The sequence below is a fragment of the Coenobita brevimanus genome, chromosome 1 (genome assembly GCF_032717465.1).
Source record: "Coenobita brevimanus isolate Jiangsu-jjx chromosome 1, ASM3271746v2, whole genome shotgun sequence".
Taxonomy (NCBI): Eukaryota; Metazoa; Arthropoda; class Malacostraca; order Decapoda; family Coenobitidae; genus Coenobita; species Coenobita brevimanus.
Window position 1 is genome coordinate 3,673,190 of NC_136954.1, and position 19,420 is coordinate 3,692,609.

General features: G+C 42.1%; 1 protein-coding gene across 1 annotated transcript in view; it reads left to right on the forward strand.

Moving 5' to 3' along the window:
* Nucleotides 1-5,986: 5,986 nt before the first annotated feature.
* The window catches only part of LOC145412580 (glutamate receptor 1-like), a 165,501-nt gene continuing 152,067 nt past the window's right edge, over nt 5,987-19,420 (forward strand). The window contains exon 1 of the mRNA XM_080282522.1: nt 5,987-6,089. Coding sequence (XP_080138648.1) covers nt 5,987-6,089 — 103 coding nt within the window. The remainder of the gene's footprint in view (nt 6,090-19,420) is intronic.

Below are 19,420 nucleotides of genomic sequence, written 5' to 3' on the forward strand. Positions count from 1 at the left end.
TGACTTGGGGGCGTTTTGTCTGCGGCCACCCTTTGCGGGATTAGGGCGTCGGGCTATAGATAGATAGATAGATAGATGATGATGAAAAAAGACGATCAGTAGAATTTAAGATATTCCTAGTGCAACGTTACTAGTGATAATAGTAAAAGAAAAATAATAATAAATGATAAATATAATAACGATGCTGCTGCTGCTGTTAATTATAATAATAATAATAATAATAAAGATAATAATAATAATAATAATGACGATGATAATAATAATAATAATAATAATAATAATAATAATGATAAAGATGATGATGACGATGATGATGATAATTGCAGCAATAATTGTGATAGTATTAATAACAATGATGACTGGTAATAAAAGCAGGAAATAATGAAGAATATTGGCAAATAACGCAAAGCATTTGATGTTTGCAATGAAGTAACATGACAGTGTTTCATAACCTTGAATTAATTACCGTGTGTGTGTGTGTGTGTGTGTGTGTGTGTGTGTGTGTGTGTGTGTGTGTGTGTGTGTGTGTGCCAAAATATCTCGATAAGTTGTGGACGAACTTTCACCAAACCTTCAGGAAATAACAACTATATTGATGTGCAGAAGCTTATTACTTTTGGTGGGGATTTGATCAAAGATAACCGCATACCAGCCGCTAAATATTTTTCTTAATATCAATTACCTGTTGGGGAAATTCGGTGACTGAATTCCGCAGATTTCCGTAGAACTTTACTTAAAATTTGATTTGTAGGTAATATATACTGTACCTTATCCTTCAACGTACTTTGGCTGAAGATTAGCATTCGGCCTCCGACTGTTTTTGCTTCATTTCACCAAAAAACGCCTCGTTGTATATCACAGCAGCATCCTACCACCGCCAGCATAAGTTCATTCAGTTTAACTTGGCCCAATCTGTTGTCTGTTTGCAGCTTATTTCATGGAGCTGAGTGGCAGGTAGACAGTACCACAGCTCTACGTCCTCCCCATAGCACTTATTCGTGACTAGCACCGTATTCTAGTGCTAATCTCTTGCAACAACTTAGCATTCAAGATGAAGAGATGACAATTTAAGGTCAAGTGTAAGTGAACAGAGTATATCCCTGTTTGAGTCGATAGTCCCAGCTCGAACTGTACTGTGGTGTGTGTGTGTGTGTGTGTGTGTGTGTGTGTGTGTATGTGTGTGTGTGTGTGAGAGAGAGAGAGAGAGAGAGAGAGAGAGAGAGAGAGAGAGAGAGAGAGAGAGAATAGCATCGTCCGACTGAATCTTCTTTATTCTCGGTTGAAACAATCCTTCTTTTGATGCGTACCCCGTCTCCCTCCTTCCCCCCCCCCCTCTCTCTCTCTCTCTCAAGCATTGGCTGCCAGTTCGCAGCGTATGAGGTACCGGTACGCCTTTCAGTGCAAAAATGAAAATTAAAAAAAAATCATTATGTTCAATAGACAACGAAAAATAATGGCATCATCATAAAAAATAAGGATAACGGAACGTGCTTTTATTTATTTTTGGCTGGAGCGTATCCTGAATGGCTTTGTGGGTATCGTAACGTTTTTTCTATAGCGATTTATTTTGCACATCAATCTCCTCTGGCATGCACATCAAGTTCCTCTAGTATGCACATCAATTTCCTTTAATATGCACATCAGTATCCCCTAGAATGCACATCAATTTCCTCTAGTATGCACATCAGTTGCCCCTAGTATGCACATCAGTATCCCCTAGTATGCACATCAATTTCCTCTAGTATGCACATCAGTTGCCCCTAGTATGCACATCAATTTCCTTTAATATGCACATCAGTATCCCCTAGTATGCACATCAATTTCCTCTAATATGCACATCAGTTGCCCCTAGTATGCACATCAATTTCCACGAGTATGCACATCAGTTTTCTCTTGTATATTACAGGTGCAAACTGTGGCGAAATTAAGGCCATGGAAATAACATACAAGACAGTGGTATCGTAAAATATGCAAAAATAATCGCTAAGGAAGAAGTACGGAAAAATATGGAAAAGAAATATGGAAATAAATTTGGAAAATAAATATGAAAATAAGTATAGAAAATAAATATGAAAAATAAATATGGATAATATGGATAATGAACATGGAAATAAATATGGAAATAAATATGGAAAATAAATATGGATAATAAATATGGAAGTAAATATGGAAAATAAACATGGAAAATAAATCGCTAAGGAAGAGGTACAAAGACCCCTACGCCTCATTGAAAACGGGTCCGAGAACGTTAGTAAGGGCAAGACGACGTAGTATTAAGTGAAGTTGCAAAAAATAAAAAATCTAGCCATTCGAGTTGGCATGGATTTTTGTATCACTTGTGTCAGAGATATATTTTGCATAATACAACTGAAGTGTCTTATTTATACCTTTTTAATATCTACGTTTGTTCTTGGACGACATAGGAGTTGATAGTGATGTGTAATGCTCAGAAAAAATAACTGAGGAAGTGGTGAAACGAAGCCCTTTTTGCTACTGTGTGTCAGGGAGTGAAGAAGTTACGGGGAGGGTAAAGTGAGGTAGTATTTTGCTTGTCGTACGGCTGACAGGGAGGACAGACAGCTGGCGGTCGGGCCTGGGTGTTGCAGGGGAGGGGAGAACGGGGGCAGGGAAACATGGCGGGGAACTTATCAGGGAGGCTCGGGAGCGAGAGAGAACCAGTATCGCCTCGGATGTGTAGGTGCGTGTGTGTGTAGCTCCCGTTTCTAACCATCCACGTGGGCGCGAAGTCTTTCTCGTCCTCACACCCACATACACACCCCTGATGGGAGTTATACGTGTTTGTGCGGAGCTAAATAGACTAATGTCACCTGTCTTCACTGAGAAATGTTTGAAACTGGTGTCCTGTACCTTGTGCTGAAATATATACGATTTGGCTCTATCCTCATCCGTTGCTGGGAACTGCACGAGTATATGTACAAGCGAAATTATACCGTCATTGTCTACAATTCAGTGGCACGAAGAAATAGCTTGATTATCTGAAAGTGTTAAAAATCAATGCACATATACACCTCCCATCCCTACACTCGCACCCGTAACTGGGAGTCTGTGTGTTCGTTCGTTCGTTCGAAGATTTCCTGCACATATAGTGCAGGCCGGGCCATACATTAGCCCGGTCAGTGCGGTATGGGCTGGTTAAAAAATAGTAAGTGAGGAGGACAGGACCTGGGGATTGCCCAGCACACACGTCCCGTCTCCTGGCTGGCTTTGTGGTGTGTGAGTCTGTGTGGTCGTGCGGAGTTATATATAGCCTAATGTCTTAACTTATCAATAATAGGCAAGGAAAATGGTTACAGCCTTGAACATTGAGTGAAATACATGCACTTTTTTCCGTATATCCAAGTGAGCTGCAAGTGCACATTTTAAGGTCGCAGTGGTCGTTAGGAAATATACCGTACGTACTCTGTCTTTACTATATCGCAAAAAAGAGAAGAACTCCTACTCCAATACCTTGACGTGTGGACATATATGCAGTGTTATTGTTTGCTGCCAACTGGTAAAAAATATTGGTAAACCTTGTGCGATACCTAAACGTGTGAAATCTGTCGCTTACTAATTGTCTGGCACGGAACTGCAATTTCTCCCACACTTAAACAAATATATATATAATTTAGTACACCTGTATCATCTGGCAAAGGAAAATAAAGCTTGTGTCCTTTTCCTAACGTGCGAAAATATACTTCTGTTGGCAAGTTACATTCATCTATCAAGGAAGTTATTGATAAGTTTGTTTCCTTCTGTGCAAAAAATACGTGATTTTTTGCCCCCGTAATAAACTATGGCGAGTAAAAACACTGATAAGGTTGCTCTTGTACCAGAACGTGAGATAATATACTCTTTCATCGTCTGTCGTAAAAAGTAAAAAGGCATTATAGGCCAACGCCATCGACTGGCTGCGTGTAAAGCATGACGCAGCTTAAAGATCGTATTTGAGTAATTTCGCCAAAAAGGTTAAGGACCATGACGATAACTTGTTGCTTGTGTCTGTTGGCTCATTAATAATTATTCGCCATTGTTGTGTGTCTCTTGTTCGGCTTATGGTGCTTATTTGTAATGTAAGTAAACTACTTATTAACTTTATTCGAAATACGGTTTCGCGAAATAGCCAACATATTACCCTAAAGGAGATATGAGAGTTTTGAAAGTCCCATGAAAGGTAAAGTTTGTGAATCTATATGAAAACTTTTAGCCTGACAACGCCCCCTGACGTGTGAAGTTCCTATTTCCACGGGTGTGTTGGACACTGTTGATTGTAAAGGCCGTGTGAGTGTAATTCGTAAAGGGAAATGGCTGTAAAATGCTTGGAGGCTTTAGAGCGAGCAAGTGCCACGAACCCTTAAAGTGCAGTCGTCCTGTAAAGTTTAAAGAAGAAAAGATAATGTTAAATGTTGCAAAGCTTAAGTGAAAATAATTTAGCCTACCGTGAAATCCAGTAGTCTTGACAGTATTCGTGTAGATTTTCGTGTGAGACCGATACATAAACATACTTTTATACGAAAAGGTAATGTGAAATCAGGGACTTAAGGACGAACACTGTGAAATTCTTTAAAGCTCAAGTAAAAAAAAAAAAAAGAATACTATGAAAATTCTAAGGTTACGTATGAAAAGTTAGAGAAATAATTTGACTCTGAAATCCTTTAAAACTTAGTGACGAGCAGTAACAACGAAATAAACCAGACTTACGAACAGCTACATTTACATCCCTCTCGAGCTTCTAAAGCTTAAACGCTACAAACATTTATTGTGAAGTGATTGAAAACCCAAACACAAACCAGTCATTCAGCTAGTTATATGTTTTATAGTGTTTTTATAAGACGGAATTCTTCAGTAAAATTTTGTGTGAAATATTTTAAGGTTTAACCACAACCACAATTACTTTTTGAGCCCCGCAAAGTAAATATAGAGAAGCTTTTAGTGACCTTCATAGTCTGACGGAAGTGCTAGATAGCTTACCCTCGGGTGAGGTCTGACAAGGGAAACTGTAAAGCAAACTATTAAACTAGAAAAAGGGCTTGTTTATGCCGTCTCAAGAATATATAAAGGAAATTGTTTAACGAAGTCGAAACTAGAAAAAAAAAAAAAAAATCGTGGCAAAAGCTCAAGTGATAGAGTACTTCATAAATTTCATACACTAAGAAAATTACATGGCAAATACTTAAACAAGCTAAAGAAATACAACGTTTCTAAACAGACCAAGAAAATCGTATCTTATAATCAAGCTGTCAACGCAGACTAGGAAAACAGTATCGAATAATAGTAAAGTGAGCTAAGAAAATTGTACCGCAAAGCTTTGAAACAGAAAGAAAGCTGTATACCAAAATCTTGAAATTGGCTTAAAAAACACACATTCTAATATTTTGAAGCAGCTCTAAGAAAATCATACACCAGAATCTGGAAACAGGAAAAGAAATCATACAGTAAGAAAGACATACCCGGTATCTAACTCTTGGAAGAAGTTATCAGCAAGTCCAATAACAAATACTTGAACCTTAATTAGAATTCTGTAAACAGAACTCTGAGACAGGATTTAAGAGAATCGTACCGGGTATGTCTTCATAAAAATGTTGAAATAGACTCAGAGAAAAAAAACTGACAAAAATCTTGAAAAAAATATAGCCTACCAAGAATCTTGAAACAGGCTTTAAGAAAATCGTGTATTAAAAACTGGATCAAGGTATGAAGAAAGCCGCGTACAGAATTCTTAATGAAAAAAAGCTTACTAAATATTGAATAAAAAAATTTAATCTACTGCAAAATCTTATAACAAGTTTTAAGAAACCCTATGCAGTCTTGAGTAAGACACCACATGGCAAAGTCTTAAAAGTGTTTCATCATTGTTTATAGCTCACTTCCTCAACGTCGCTGTTAAGAAATCGACTGGTGAAGTCATAAAGTGTCTCCACAGTGTCTTTAACTCGTTCCTTAGTTAAATCACCATCGTCACACTGACCCTCCAGCCATGGGCGTAATGTGGACGTCGCATGGGGGGCTGTGGCTGGCCATGGGCTTGCTGATGGTGGGGTGGCGCTCGGTCTTCCCAACTTCGGTCTTGGCGGAGACCATTCCCCTCGGTAAGTTGTAAAGAATGAGTTATTCTTCCGTTTACTCTGGCTTGACCTAGAATTGCTATCTTTGTTTCTTGAATTAAGTTTATATCAATAGCTAACAGTAAAATATGGTGAGTCATGATGAGGTCTTATGGAAAGTATGTAGAACAGTGCGTTATTTTTTTTCTGCTACTGGACTAGCTGCGTGAAATTAGATGCAAACTGAAGAACGTGAAATGAAGAAAATCTGGATCATATTAAAATGAGAAGTGAAGACTGGATCCTTATCAACCCGCTTCACTATATTTCTGATGATTCTCCAAAGAGTCGGTTTGTTTCATCTGACAGAACAGGGCCACTCCCACAACTTGAATGTAAAGTTGTGGCTGCATGATATTTAGTGAGCCATTGTTATGAAGTCAGAGTGAGAGTCCTTGGCTACTGGTCAAATATACCTTAACTTCACTTGGCCAACAACTATTCTTTAAGGGACTAGAGATCCTTGTCAGGTTGGGGCAGACAACAGTTTCTCGCCTAGCTTCCTTAATTAGCTCCTCATGAACTATTCTGTTAGATCCCCATAACCCAACCCCCGGTGGTTAGTTTGGTTCATGGTGTTCCCTCATATTACTCACCCAGTTGGTTTATTTTGGTTCAAGGTGGTTGCTCATGCCCCTACCCAATTGATATATATATATATATATATATATATATATATATATATATATACACATATATTTATCATCAGCCGTTTGAGTATCCACTGCAGGACCGGCCCATCCCGACCGAAGTCGGGACAACACAGCCAATGTATCTCTACTAAGTGGCTTAGGATGTCTGGTAGAGATTGTATGTATAGTGAGAAGTGCTTATACTGTAAGTGTAATTGTAGTGTTGGAGTGGCTTTGGATGTGTGGTAGTCTGTGAACCAAGTGTAATCGGCCCGCGCAAGCCGACTGGGTGCAAGCATACTCTATAGTGAGCGACACTGGTTCAACCACAGCACCCCTTGTGTCCGCCAATGCAGTACGTGGCCGGGTGAACCCTCCCAAAGTTTATTATCCTGGCGGGGCGCGAGCCCTGGTTCACCCGTGAACGAAAGGCACACTCTACCACTGTACCACAGAGGCTCCATATATATATATATATATATATATATATATATATATTGCCAGACGCCTCAATCCCGTTTGGGGTGGCCACAAACAAATCGCCTCCAAGTCGCCCTGTCCCCTGCCATTTCACTGCCCTGCTCCCAACTCACACCCCCCTCTCTCATATACCTCTCCACCCCATCCCTCCATCTCATCCTCGGCCTCCCCCTCCCTCTTCCCCCCTCCACCTCACTCACATACACTCTCTTCGTCAGTCTTTCACCCTCCATCCTCTCCACATGGCCAAACCACCTCAGTGTGATCCTCATAACGCTTCCTATCACATCTACATCCACACCACAACGTTCCTTTATATCCTCATTCGTCAGCCTCTCTCTCCATGTGACTCCACAGGCTCCTCTTAAATAACTAATTTCCACGGCTCTCACTCTTGACTTGTGTCCTTCCAACAACGTCCAAGCTTCACTTCCGTACGTTAGAGTTGGTATCACAATACTGTCATGTAGTAACTCTTTCACTTCCATGCTCACTTCCCTGTTTCTTATCACTGCTTTCAAAGAACCAGCAACCTTTCTTCCCTGCTGTACCCTTTCAAGCACTTCACCCTCCAAACCTCCATCCTTACTCATCACACTGCCCAAATACTTAAACGTACTTACATTTTCCAATTCCTCACCATCCAGCCTCGCTGTACATTCCCTGACTTCACCTCTCTCAAAGACCATCACTTTACTCTTCCCTACATTCACCTTTAGATTCCGTGTCTTACACACTCTCCCAAACTCATCCACCAAGCCCTGCAGCTCCCCTTCATCTTCACTCAACAACACAGTATCATCTGCTAACAACAGTACATGGAGTTTCCGAACACTATCCTCTCTCACCAGGGCCACTGCAACATCCACTACCCTACCTTGTACCTCTTTTATTACCCCATCCATGTACAAATTGAACAACCATGGAGACATAACACATCCCTGTTTCAACCCAACTTTCAAAGAGAAAAATTCACTTAGTTCACCATCCACACGCACTGCAGCCTTCGCACCATCGTACATACTCTTCACAGCATTGAACAACTTCCCATCTATTCCATATATTCTTAACACTTTCCACAATCCTTGTCTATCCACCCTGTCATATGCTTTCTCCAAATCCATGAAAGCCGCATGCAACTTCTTTCCCTTCTCTAGAAACTTTTCCACTAAAGATCTAAGAATGAATATCTGATCTACACAACCTCTTCCCTTCCTAAAGCCTCCCTGTTCTTCTCCAACTAATTTCTCTGTTCTTTCTCTAACTCTGTCAATAAGTATCCTACCATACACTTTTTCTATTATACTAAGAAGACAAATGCCCCTATGATTACCACACACTTCTTTTTCCCCTTTTCCCTTGTACAAGGGAATAATTATACGTGACTTCTAATCCTCCGGGACTCTACCTTCCTCCCATATATATATATATATATATATATATATATATATATATATATATATATATATATATTATGTATATATATATATATATATATATATATATATATATATATATATATATATATATATATATATATATATATAATTGGTTCATGGTGATTCCTCATGTCCCAAACCAAGTGATCTATTTTGGCTTGCATCGTAGTTCTTTATGATCCTGGTGCTTTTTTACTCATACTGTGCATCTTCCAGTCACTATACGAATTTTTTGCTGTGGTGTTGGGGTTATATTTGCTAACTTATGGCCAAGTCCTTGTCGCAATTTTTTTTTTTTTTTTTTTTCTGCAGGGAGAACAACGGCGATGACAAGGTTCGGCACTCAGCTTTTCTTCCTCTATGCAAAGCCAAACCTAACACACGTCCTGTCTCCTGGCTGGCTTTGTGGTGTGTGTGTGAGTCTGTGTGGTCGTGCGGAGTTATATATAGCCTAATGTCTTAACTTATCAATAATAGGCAAGGATAATGGTTACAGCCTTGAACATTGAGTGAAATACATGCACTTTTTTCCGTATATCCAAGTGAGCTGCAAGTGCACATTTTAAGGTCGCAGTGGTCGTTAGGAAATATACCGTACGTACTCTGTCTTTACTATATCGCAAAGAAGAGAAGAAATCCTACTCCAATACCTTGACGTGTGGACATATATGCAGTGTTATTGTTTGCTGCCAACTGGTAAAAAATATTGGTAAACCTTGTGCGATACCTAAACGTGTGAAATCTGTCGCTTACTAATTGTCTGGCACGGAACTGCAATTTCTCCCACACTTAAACAAATATATATATAATTTAGTACACCTGTATCATCTGGCAAAGGAAAATAAAGCTTGTGTCCTTTTCCTAACGTGCGAAAATATACATCTGTTGGCAAGTTCATCTATCAAGGAAGTTATTGATAAGTTTGTTTCCTTCTATGCAAAAAATTCGTGATTTTTTGCCCCCGTAATATACTATGGCGAGTAAAAACACTGATAAGGTTGCTCTTGTACCAGAACGTGCGATAATATACTCTTTCATCGTCTGTCGTAAAAAGTAAAAAGGCATTATAGGCCAACGCCATCGACTGGCTGCGTGTAAAGCATGACGCAGCTTAAAAATCGTATTTATGAGTAATTTCGCCAAAAAGGTTAAAGACCATGACGATAACTTGTTGCTTGTGTCTGTTGGCTCATTAATAATTATTCGCCATTGTTCTGTGTCTCTTGTTCGGCTTATGGTGCTTATTTGTAATGTAAGTAAACTACTTATTAACTTTATTCGAAATACTATCTCTCTATCTATTGCCAGACGCCTCAATCCCGTTTGGAGTGGCCACAAACAAATCGCCTCCAAGTCGCCCTGTCCCCCGCCATTTCACTGCCCTGCTCCCAACTCACACCCCCCTCTCTCATATACCTCTCCACCCCATCCCTCCATCTCATCCTCGGCCTCCCCCTCCCTCTTCCCCCCTCCACCTCACTCACATACACTCTCTTCGTCAGTCTTTCACCCTCCATCCTCTCCACATGGCCAAACCACCTCAGTGTGTTCCTCATAACGCTTCCTATCACATCCACTTCCACACCACAACGCTCCTTTATATCCTCATTCGTCAGCCTGTCTCTCCATGTGACTCCACAGGCTCCTCTTAAATAACTCATTTCCACTGCTCTCACTCTTGACTTGTGTCCTTCCAACAACGTCCAAGCTTCACTTCCGTACGTTAGAGTTGGTATCACAATACTGTCATGTAGTAACTTTTTCACTTCCATGCTCACTTCCCTGTTTCTTATCACTGCTTTCAAAGAACCAGCAACCTTTCTTCCCTGCTGTACCCTTTCAAGCACTTCACCCTCCAAACCTCCATCCTTACTCATCACACTACCCAAGTACTTAAAAGTACTCACATTTTCCAATTCCTCACCATTTAACCTCGCTGTACATTCACTGACTTCACCTCTCTCAAAGACCATCACTTTACTCTTCCCTACATTCACCTTTAGATTCCGTTTCTCACACACACTCCCAAACTCATCCACCAAGCCTTGCAGCTCCCCTTCGTCTTCACTCAACAACACAGTATGATCTGCAAACAACAGTACAGGGAGTTTCCAAACACTATCCTCTCTCACCAGGGCCACTCCAACATCCACTACCCTACCTTGTACGGTCTCGCGAAATAGCCAACATATCACCCTAAAGGAGATATGAGAGTTTTGAAAGTCCCATGAAAGGTAAAGTTTGTGAATGTATATGAAAACTTTTAGCCTGACAACGCCCCCTGACGTGTGAAGTTCCTATTGCCGCGGGTGTGTTGGACACTGTTGATTGTAAAGGCCGTGTGAGTGTAATTCGTTAAGGAAAATGACTGCAAAATGCTTGGAGGCTTTAGAGCGAGCAAGTGCCACGAACCCTTACAGTGCAGTCGTCCTGTAAAGTTTAAAGAAGAAAAGATAATTTAAATGTTGCAAAGCTTAAGTGAAAATGATTTAGCCTACCGTGAAATCCAGTAGTCTTTACTTGGACGCTCCACCAACACTCAAATTTTATCCTACTGTAGGTCCATCTTATTCTTGGCTGTGTTATACTGTATAACCCTGTATAATGACACGGTGCATAACACACTCCATACTCTACATATTTAATTGCTTTGTTCACTGTATTACTTAATGTTTCTATTGGCTGAAAACAGGATCTCATTCAGACTGCTGGGGTGTGAAAGTGTTTTCAATGGTCAGTCAGTTTAGTCACGAAAACTGCGACTTTGTCTGCTATCTTGGCATGAGTGTGACTAAGTCGGTGAAGTGTATTACCAGACTCCCTGCACAAACACACATAGACTATTTTACACTCTCCCAGCAGCACCACGCCACCGATATATTTTGTGTAGCCGTGGCTACATACTAAAACCTTGGTTTATAATGGCAGACAGCCGACAAACATTAATGGTAAAGGAATGTTGGTCCTTCAGGATGAACAGTGTGTGTGTAGACACACGATTAAATAATATAATGCGTCTGGAGCTAAGGAGGGCCTGAATGTGTTAGATCTTGTATGAAAACTAATATATGAATGTTTTAAAGAGAATATAATATACGAAGATCAATGTTTGTGGATGTTGTCACAACTATCCAGACTAACGAAGTAGCACCTCGAATAATGCGACATTATAATTTTATGGTCTGGTCATCCGTAACACCGTTATTTCGGTTACTATAATAGAAGATATGTATTTATTATGCAAATAAAGTGTCTCATTATCTCCATGTAATCCATCAGTATGATGACTGCACAACATTTTTGCACAACAAGCCAATAGCTGTCCAACACTCAAAGTAGCTATAATCCTATGCAACAGGATATCTACTTATACCATGGTTTGCGAATATAATGATTGTTTTTCCTCACAGTAAAACAGACTAGATGATGCACAACATGGCACGACCGTTGTGTCACATGGATAATCACGAATCATTTTTATGGCCACCCTGGTTCAGCCACAAAAATGTTACAGCATTTGAGTCGCACACTCACTAGAGTCAGGTGAACCACGTTTCGAGACACCGAACATCACACCTTCTAACATTTATGCTTAACTACATTTGTTCACCACACTGTATGACGAACATTAAGTCGCCAACATTCATCCAATACAAGTTATTGCATACGGATTAAGCAATAACCTCAGAACATCTGTATAATCACACCCTTCATCTTTCTAAACGAAACACGACAAAGTTTCGATACATGCGCTCCCATCACACTTCTCCCCTCCCCTCTTTTGCACCTCGCCTTATAGTAATCTCCTGCCAGGGAAACAATGGGAGCCAATGGCATCTCTGTTTCTCCTTCTACCTTCCACTATACATATTGTGGCAAACACTTGTATTTGCAGACAGAGTATGACTTGATAAAACATAATTTCTGTGGGTACTAGATACTGTAGCGGAGGGGAAGCTCTGCCGGGTCTGCCCATTCACTTACTATTACTACGATGTAAACAAACACAGTGGTGCCACATTTCACCAAACACACCATCTTCTGTGCTCGTTAGAAGTGGAGGTAACTGTACCTCTCCACTTTTTAAGGAAGCTAAAAGTAATAAGGTTGAAAAGATTAAGGAAGCTAAAAGTAGCAAGGTGGAAAAGATTAAGGAAGCTTGGCCTTCGCCTCCCTCTCTCCCCCTCCACCTCACTCACTTACACTCTCCTCGTCAGTCTCACACTCTCCATCCTCTCCACATGGCCAAACCATCTCAGTGTGTTTCTCCTAATCACATCCACATCCACACCACAACGCTTCTTAACCCGTCACGTCCCGAGGTTTTCCGCACCTATGACATCCCCCAGTCCCGAGCCTTTTTGGAAAATTTTTTTTTTTTTGCTAAAACTTCCGCTTAGGTCGAGAATCGAAGGAAAATCACAGAGAAAGTGGTTCCCGCGGTCTATAAGTGGTCCGTACAGGTGCGGTTCCTCCCGGCAGGTATGTTGTTCTGTAATGGGCTGGATATGCGTTTACGTTTTCTATGGTAAGGAATAATGGGAGAAACAACACACAACACCTCTATATTTATTGAATTTGAACTAATAAACAATAACAGTAACAATATAATGGATTTCAGACACATATATATGAAAAATAAGCATTGTACCGTCGCGCGAGCATAGCGAGTTTGGTCCGAGCGTAATAGGCTATATGCTAAGTGTCTGGTATGAGTCAACCTATCATTTTTTCTACTTGTATACTTCTGTTTCAATGACATTTTACCAATTACAACTGTTTGCAAGTGTTTTCAGATGTTTTCATTCATTATGATGACATGCAGCATAATTATAGCGCACATCAGCTTAGTAAGCACACTCGCTATGACTCGTATTTCAACATACTAAATTGTTTTATCACTTTCCAATTATTTTCCCCTTTACATAGAACCTTTCCTCCACCACTGTAAAGGTTTTCAATTATTTTCATTCATTACGAGGGCATTTAGCGATAAGCTAGCGCATATTCACGTAGCAACCACGATCTCAAACACTCGTGTTTCATCATCTACTTTATTTATTCACTCCACTTATAATTTCCCACTTACATTACACACGTTTACACCCCTATAATGCACTGTACATACTTACTGCCATTATTTATTCAAGTGAGCGTGAGAATATCGCATGAAAATACCCTACTTAAGGAATGTTTCGACAAACATAATACTCACACACTTATATACTAATTCACTCACACACTTATATACTAATTATTCACTTTATCACTTGCTGACTTTTATTTTGACTAATACGTGCCTTATTCATTCAACTGAGCGTCAGGAAATCGCATCTCTATACACACGCTATGAATATTTGACTTAGAATATATATCAGCACTTACAATAATTTGAACTTATATTATACCCGTAAGAATTTCCAATAATAATAATTATATAATTACGGGCCGTATTTATTGCACTGAGCGACAGAATATCGCATCATAAAACCCTCGCTATGTAAGTTTCAACTTAGGGCAGATTTATATACTTACATACAATGTTTTCACTTATGTTCTACCCGTATGCACTTTATACTAATATTTGGAGATCAGCATGACTGATAATTTCACTGAGCGTCTGACTGTCGCATTTACCTCATAATTTCTGCGTCCTTTCGCATTCACACCATACTAAAATTGCATCAACGTGTGATATTCACTAAAACATGGGTGAATACAGAGACCCACGTCACACTGCACGCACTCATAGCGGGTGTCCTTCCTCTGTGTCGTGAGTCTCACCTGGGAATTACTGCACACGTGACACCTGCGTTGGGGCCTAGGTCTGTTTGGCTGGGGAGGGATAGGAGTGGGGAAATGGCGGCCGGATATTCTCTGGGGAGTTTGGGCAATATGGGCAGTGCGGGTGCGATGTTGGGGCCTTTCAACAGCATACTTTGCAAAGATTTCTCTTGTGAGCTCCCTCACAAACCCTTCAAATGTTTCCTGAACTCCTGTTGTCATGGCGTGAAGGTGGTGGCAATTCAGGGCAGAGATATCTAGCAAGTGAAAGAACAGTTTTTTATACCACTTCATCGTGGTCCTGGCACACTCTACCGTCGATATCAAGGAGTCTGACTGGTCCACGAGGCGCATGTTTATATTGTAATCCATAACACACTCAGGTTTTCAAACACGACGCCTGCTCTCGCTACGGTAATCTACGGAATCAGTACGGTGCATCAAGGGGCAGTGAACCGTGGACAAGAGGCTTACTTCTCTGTTGTGGTTCCACATTGTTGCAAGGATGTTGTTGGCTTTGAAGAAGACAACCTCATTCCTTGCAAGTTTCCACCCTACCTTGGCCATGTGACGCCGGTTCACCTTTACGGTTCCACAGACTCCCGTTTCATGCGTGTGAAAATAACGAGCGAGAAGAGGGCTAGTGTACCAATTGTCGAGGTAGAGAACGTGACCACGATGAAGGTAGTCTTCTATCATCGTCTTTACCACTGCTCCCGACAGTCCAATACTTCGATCTTCTATTATGTCTGTCTGTGCACCGGTGTACAAGACTATGTCTTGCACGTATCCAGTCCTACAGTCGCACATAACAAAGATCTTGAACCCAAAACGGTGCCTTTTGCTGGGTATATACTGTCTGAATGAAATATTGCCTCTCCACAACACGAGACTCTCGTCTATGACGAGGTCTCTATAGGGATAGAATGAGGAACGAAAGGTTTGCCTGAGGTGATCAAAGACCAACCTAATTCGCCTCATTTTATCAGTGTTGTTTGCGTTTGCAGGGTCATGAGCATCATAGAAATGGAGGCAACTTAGAATTTGTTGAAACCGATTACGGCTCATCACTTGACCAAATATTGGGGTAAACATAACAGGGTCCCTAGTCCAGTAAGCAGGAATTCTATTCTTTCTTATAATACCCATCAAAAGGACCAGGGCAAAAAATAAGAACATTTCTGGAAGGGAGACAGGGTAATCATAGATGATAGAATGCCTACTCCTTGTTCCCAATCTTTCACTCTCTCGGCGCTGGGCGCTTGGAAACAGGTTTGTTTGGTATACAATCTGATCAACAAATGCCTCACTGAAAAACAGGTGGAAAAAATCCAACCTGGTGGAATTACGGTGAATTCCTGGAGCAATGCAGTCAGATCGCCCCTGCTCAGTGAAGGGGTGAATGAGGGGAGAAAAATCACTCCCATCCTCCCAATCCCACGACACAAATCCCTCGTCCCCATCATCCCCATCACCGCCTTCGTCTGGGTGGGGAGGAGATCCTGGTTGGGGAGGTGGGGTAGAAGGAGTGCGGAGGGCTTCCCCACTGTCACTCCTCTTCCCTCTGCCTTTACCCTTTCCCTTTCCCTTACCTTTACGGCCTTGAGGAACATTAGGGGGCTGTGGGGATGAAATAGGGGAATATTGAGGAGCATAAGACATGCTGGGGAGTGGTTCCTCCCCACCTTCCCCCTCCATTACAACACCACGTGCTCTCTCACGCACCCTAGCTCGACCACGTGTTAGGGAATATTGGGGAGCATAAGACGTGCTTTGGAGTGGTTCCTCCCCACCTTCCCCCTCCCTCACAACCCCACGTGATAAGGAACACACCTGCACTGGCCCACGTGATCCACTACGCCTCCTCACACTACGTAGGGAGAGCAATGACTCACTCATGTCACTCTCACTTTCCCTAATCCTCCCTGGACTTTTCCTTTCACTCACCATTCCCTCCACTTGACTTCCTAGCTCCCCAAACAAAATGCTAGGCCCACACCTGCTCATACGACGTGGTGTGCGCTCTGGGCCACGATGTGTTATTACCTCACGTCCATACCACGTGGCAGCACATCCCACGGCTCCATCATCGTCCTCATCCTCGTCCTCGTCCTCGAATTCTGGTTCCAAATCACGCTGGGGATAGGGATAGGATATTGCACGTGCCTTCTTTGCCTCCTGCCCCTCTCTAGCAGCACGGTAAGTCACGTACTGCCGCTTCCTGGGAGACGGAACTTCCTCGTCACTGCAGGTGGTTTCTTCCTCCTCTGGCTGCACATAATCCTTGTCCATATCCTCGTCATCCAGTGGGAAATCACTGTCGCCGGTAAAGGTGTCCAGGGCGACTTGAATTTCGCTGTCTGAGAGACCTCTCTTAGCCATGTCTGAGCAGGACCGTGGCTACCAGGTGAGTGGACGAGTGGTGGGCTAGCACGGGTCGTGCGGGGTCGCCGAGTGTCCCCGCCTGGTGGCAGGTAGGGGAAGGTCATGCGAGGGTACGTACCGCAAATCAAGCGCGAATTTTGAAAATTATCGAAATTATGCACATTGCAATTGCACGACGTACCGGTACGTCGCCGGGACTGGGAAATGCAAATCGTTGCAACGTACCCATACGTCGATGGGACGGGGCGGGTTAAAAGAACGTAGAACACATGTGAAACATCACCGCACAACTAGCGCCGTAGTTAATTATATGGACGATAAAGGTCATCTACCAAGATGGAAAGACGCAGTAGTGCAAGAAAGGAGTGTAACAAGAACACACAGAAAAGCTTCGGATGCCCTGCACATAACCACAAACAAAAACAAACACAGCAACAAATGCATAGGTGACATGGTTTGGTCACATATAGGAGCCCAAGTTATCAGGTTAGGGAGAGGGAGAAAACGGACCAATCAGCGCTCAGCAGACATGCCATTTCAGGGCCACTGGGATGCACTGGATCCGCCAGGTTCCTATGAAAAGTCAGGCTCGCCCGAGTGAATTCATTTCTCTGAAGAAACCTGTTGGTGAAACCTGTCAGGAATAAAACTTCTCAGATTCGGGGTTCCCTACACCACCTTCATATAAGTTCCTTTAACGTTACAAAAATCTCTAGCACATCGGCGAACTGGAGCAATAAGATTAGCTTATTGCCCCATCATCAATACCTACAATGTACAGTCGTGGCCATAAATAATCACCTATCCTCCTGTACTCCGTGCCTCAGACTGGCTCCTTTATGCGCGGCAAGTCACACTGGAGTAAGAGGGGCTGAGAGGGAGGGGCCAGAGAAAGAAGGGAAGGTGGGTGGTGGGGGGGGCCGAGCGATGGTGCTGGGGTAGAGTGAGGGAGGGGAGGTCGGGGAGCGAGAATGAATACTGTTCGTCACTGTGGAGTGGATGTGGAGTGGTTGCATTGAGGCAGTTGGACTAAATTCAAAATAAAGCCATTAGATTAATCAATAATCCTGCCATTACGCAGGACCTTCCTCCATTACCAGTACTTAGAGATGTTGCTTCTTTAGCATTATTTTACCGCTTTTTTGTTACTGTAAGTGCTCTGACGAACTTGCTTCAGTTGTGCCTCCCCTTCACATTTTCTTCCGAAATTCTCGGGCAGCTGGGCCACATAATTCGTCTGATCTCATTCATTCAGGGCATCATATAAAGAAGTTACTATTCGGTAGATAATGCTGCATTACACCATGTATAGCGGCGTCAGATAACAAACTTTAGATAGGTGGTGATATCAAGGGCTGGCTCGTGAGAGAAGAATACTGACATGACAGATCAGACGGTGATATCAAGGACTAGCTCGTGAGAGAAGTATACTGACGTGACATATCAGGTGATGATATCAAGGACTGGCTCGTGAGAGAAGTATACTGATGTGACAGATCAAATACTAGTACAGAGCCATCGAGATTGTGTGGGTTCAGACTGTCAACGCGAGGAAGCCAGAGAACGAGAGGACACGGGCCGCCTCCTCCAGGACAAGCACACCAAGGACGAGTGGGAGCTGTTCAGATGAAACCAGCAAACCATCAACAACATTGTTTCCCCGGTGCCGCGAAGACTGCATGAGGTTTTTAAGGCATGAGGCCACTGGACTGCTTACTAAGCCTTTCCTGGTTGCTTTTGCTTGACCAGTGTCGGTAAACATTGACATTGATATATTTTGGGAGTTTGGGTAGGATTTTGTTTCATTTCCCTCTAACAGATTATGATAGATATCGTTATCATATCCATCCATGAGCACAGACATCAAATTTATTTACCTTTTATGCACAATTATTTTAAATAGCCTTTTCATATGAAGATGTCATTAAATAATTATTGAATTGACATGATGATGACTGTATAGAGGGTGATCATGTTTACTGTGGACACAGCCATGTCAAAGGTTGCATATAATATTTAGTTCCAAAAGGTAATTACATGTAAGGGTAGAGGGCGTTTCTTACACAAACATTACAGAAGTCAAAGCCATCCAGATTCCATTCTGCGTCTGAAGTCAAAATACAGGGATAAATGCAAATATCTGGTTCCGCATTAAGGTGCGATCTGTCACATCAGTATATTTCTCTCACGAGCCAGTCCTTGATAATACCACCTATCTGAAGCATGTTATCTGACGGCGCTATACTAGGTGTAATGCAGCTTTATCTACCGAATAGTAACTCCTTTATATGATGCCTTGAATGAAAGAAAATAGACAAATTATGTGGCCACAACTTCACATTTCATTCTCCCTCCCCTCCCTCCCCTCTCTCACTCCACCCCAGCACCATCGCTCATCCCCCCCCCAACCACCTTCCCTTCTCTGTCTGTCCCCTCCCTCTCATCCCCTCTCACTCCAGTGTGACTTGCTGCGCATAAACAAGCCAGTCTGAGGCACGGGGTGCAGGAGGATAGGTGATTATTTATGGCCACGACTGTACACTTCATACAGGCATTAGTAACGATGCCTCTATGTCCTCATGTCAAAGGGCAGCTG